Source organism: Phaethon lepturus, unplaced genomic scaffold, assembly GCF_000687285.1.
Source record: "Phaethon lepturus isolate BGI_N335 unplaced genomic scaffold, ASM68728v1 scaffold8579, whole genome shotgun sequence".
Classification (NCBI taxonomy): domain Eukaryota; kingdom Metazoa; phylum Chordata; class Aves; order Phaethontiformes; family Phaethontidae; genus Phaethon; species Phaethon lepturus.
This window is the reverse complement of record NW_010564180.1, coordinates 90,867-94,216: the sequence shown is the minus strand read 5'-3', so window position 1 is coordinate 94,216 and position 3,350 is coordinate 90,867. Positions and strand designations below refer to the sequence as shown.

The following is a 3,350-nucleotide window of genomic DNA, read 5'->3' as shown; positions in this document are numbered from 1 at the left end:
CGCGGGCCCCCCCCCCAGCCCCCCCCCCCAAAGCCTGTAGCGTTGCATGGGGTTGTTGTGACTGAAGTGCAGCACCCGACACTTGTCCTTGTTAAACCTCATACAACATCCAGGCAAGGAGTCTGGGAAATCATACAGGATCTTAAAAAGAGTAAGTGCAAACCTGGCACCCTGTGCCGTAAATTGTCAAATGATCCAAAAGCTCTATTAAATTAAATAACAGAAATTATACACTAATGAAGACAGATTTTTAATTCAGTCTGAGAGAAAAAAGTAGATTGCAGACCAGCATTGGTCCTACTTTTCTCTCATGATCTTACCCCTAGGTCTGCAAACGGCCCATCATACAACGCCAGCTGAGCAACTCGACACCTGTCCCTGTTCGCAAGTGTCTGGGGCGTGCTGTAACCTCCTCTCAACGCATTTTCCTCAGCAATCAGTGCTTCCAGCTCTGGTGTGGCTCCTCCTGTTACCAATGTCCGTATCAGTGTGAGGATATTGTCATTGAAGTATGTCTGCAGAGATAAAAGAAAGCTCTTTAAGCAAACACCATTAAAGTCACAACTGAAGACATCCAAATTACAACTTTTCTGGGTTTCTGCTGTTTAAAGTTCTTGGCTGTCTCTTCAAATAATTTTATATAGAAAGTGAAAAGACAGCAGCCTCCAATTACTCTATTTTCTTCTATCCCATTAGGCTCCTATACCAGATCCTTCCTTTTAAACACCAATTCAGACTGATTTTTATTAAAGTACAAAAATTTGAATGATTTATGTTTCCTATAATTGGTGTTAGTAGTGATGCAATGACTGCTTTCCTTCTCATTGCCTTCATGTCTAATAATGGGCTTTAGGACATGTAATTGTAAAATTCAGACCACATTTAAAGCTTACACAGGCTAGATTGCCTTTTTACTCTTGTCACCAATTCGTTGGGGAGCTGCCTTTGTGCTGCAAATGTCATTACTTATTACCGTGGCTGGACTCTAGCAGTCTAACCAATGTATTGTACTAAACATCTTATTACGAGACTTGACAGTGTTCAGACATAAGCATGTATCAATTAAACATCTTGAGTTCATTCCAGATAAATGTATGATGAGTTTGGGATCCTGGTGGTCCTTTTAAAAAACTCTAGGGTATAGGGTAAGTGTGGTTTATTAGGGAAGATTTACTCCGCACTGACATTTTGCCAGCATCTGTAGCATTGCTGGTCTGTCAGGCAAACAATGGGTATTTTAAATATTAATTTAATGCCAGATGAATGACTTTCAAGTTCACTTAAAAGTATACTGGTATAGTTCAGAGATACTCGGTTAAATACCTGCAACGTAATGTACTGGGCAAAAAATAATGTTGAACAAAAAAAGGAGATACCATCACATGTCACTGATGTCTGTGTTTTCAGAAGCTTTGCAAGTGTGAGGGACATACATACGTGAAGAAAATGAGCTCACCGCAGAGATACACAGGATTGACATTACTGGATTTGTGGATCACATTACCAGATTTGTGACTTTTGTTGAATTTAGGACTTGGAACAAATGTCTGTAGTCCAACCAAGTAAAAATGAATACTGAATTCTCAAATAGTGCTTGCTGTCCAAAGAGAATACTTTTTAAATAATACTTTTCAATGAAATTCATTGCTCTATCCATAAAATGTAATTGTATTTAATACATTGGTAAACTGAGGTACAGGTTGAAATATTTTATCCTGAGATCAAAAAGCAGAACTGTCTTCCTATCCATGCTACTTCTTTGATAGTCTTTCTTTGTATAATGAAACTTCAGTTTTATTGTTCACTTGAGATGACAGATAAAACAGGAGAAAATTAATTCTACGCGGCAACGTTTTCACTGTTACATTGAAGTTTCATAACTTCAAGCTTCTCTGCTTATTTACACAGGCATATATGCCATTCACCTGTTGACTAAATCAAAATGAGAGGAACATATTGTTATTGTTATACGTGCCCTACAGCAAATATTTGCATCTCATCAACTCCAATTATTTCAAATTAGCCCAGGTAAGGAACTACATATTTTAAACACAAAAAGAGTTGTCTGATGTTAGCAGGGGTGCAGGAAGATTCAGTTAGTCTAAAACAACAGCTAATCTCAAATCAGCTCTTACATATGTGGGTGCACTGTGTAACAATTCAAGTGTAATACTCAAACCTTTCTTAACATATAGAAAAATCAATGTGACCCCTTGCAGGAATCTAAGTCTGGAGTGACTACATGATCTTTAATAGGAATTGCCGTGGTGAGAGAGAGAAGACATTCAGGCATGATTATTTATTCTTCAATTACTTCTTCCTTGATGTCCCTGAGGTAAGAATCAGAGCTGCCCTCTGTGGGAACTCTTCCCACTATGCTACACTTTTCCAACGTGGAAGTACTCAGAATAAAACAATCGGCATCGAGTTTAGCCTCTTTTCTTAGCTTTTGTTGGTGCATGCTATATACCACTCAGAACTAAAATAATTAGCACAATTCCTTTGCTCCTGCAGTTAGGCAGCAATGTTACTTGACACCAGTTTCATGGATATAAAGGCAAACTCTGCCAGATCTAGAGGTTGGAGGCATTGCAACTGTAGAGCTGGAAAAGCCCTTTCAGTAAAAACATGCTTCACCGTGTTCTATATGGCACACATCTTCACAAAAGCATACCATTTTCTGCAATAGTATCTGTTCTCATGCGTTCTCCACTCTTTTATTCAGTATTTTAGATTTCTTTTTCTTCTCTAAGTAGCGATATTTAGTATTATTCAAATATGCTATTCTCAGTTTTACATCCATAAATCAAGATAGAAGAACATGAAACAAAAGCATGTCTTTACCAGTAGATTTTTCAAGTCTGGTTTACAATGAGGCCAACTATGGCAAGAAATGTTCACCTGATTTAAGACTGATGGATGCTGGTTCGCGTAAAATAGCCTATCTTTATAGGCTGTTGACTTGCAGTGATTGGTAAAACGTGCAAAAGTCTAAAATTGAACTAACAATTTTATTACTCTTTAGGAGGTATCATTAGGCCAGCCTTCACTGGTTTCCAACTCTTTCTCTCTCTCTTTATTCTGTAATTCACATTATAGCAACTATTGCCAGAATGCAAGATTTAAACACGTATACTCTTAGCTCATCTGAATTTTGTACTGTGCAAGTGCACAATTACCCCTTATTGAAAATTCAGTTGTAGCTCACTGGAGCATGATCTAGTAAGAAATTACGCTCTCGCCATATCGCTCATTTTACTACAGATTTCATATTAAACCAAGAAATGAAAGCAGTAGTAAAATAATGTATTGAGTCAGGCACCTGTCACAAATTCATTAATACAAATAAA

At 37.7% G+C, this 3,350-nt stretch overlaps 1 protein-coding gene across 1 annotated transcript in view; it reads right to left on the bottom strand.

Annotated features, from left to right (window-relative positions):
* Positions 1-3,350, bottom strand: part of LOC104626766 (calcium-activated potassium channel subunit alpha-1-like) — a 98,651-nt gene that overhangs the window by 12,260 nt on the left and 83,041 nt on the right. Inside the window, exon 8 of the mRNA XM_010294786.1 lies at positions 321-515. Coding sequence (XP_010293088.1) covers positions 321-515 — 195 coding nt within the window. The remainder of the gene's footprint in view (positions 1-320; positions 516-3,350) is intronic.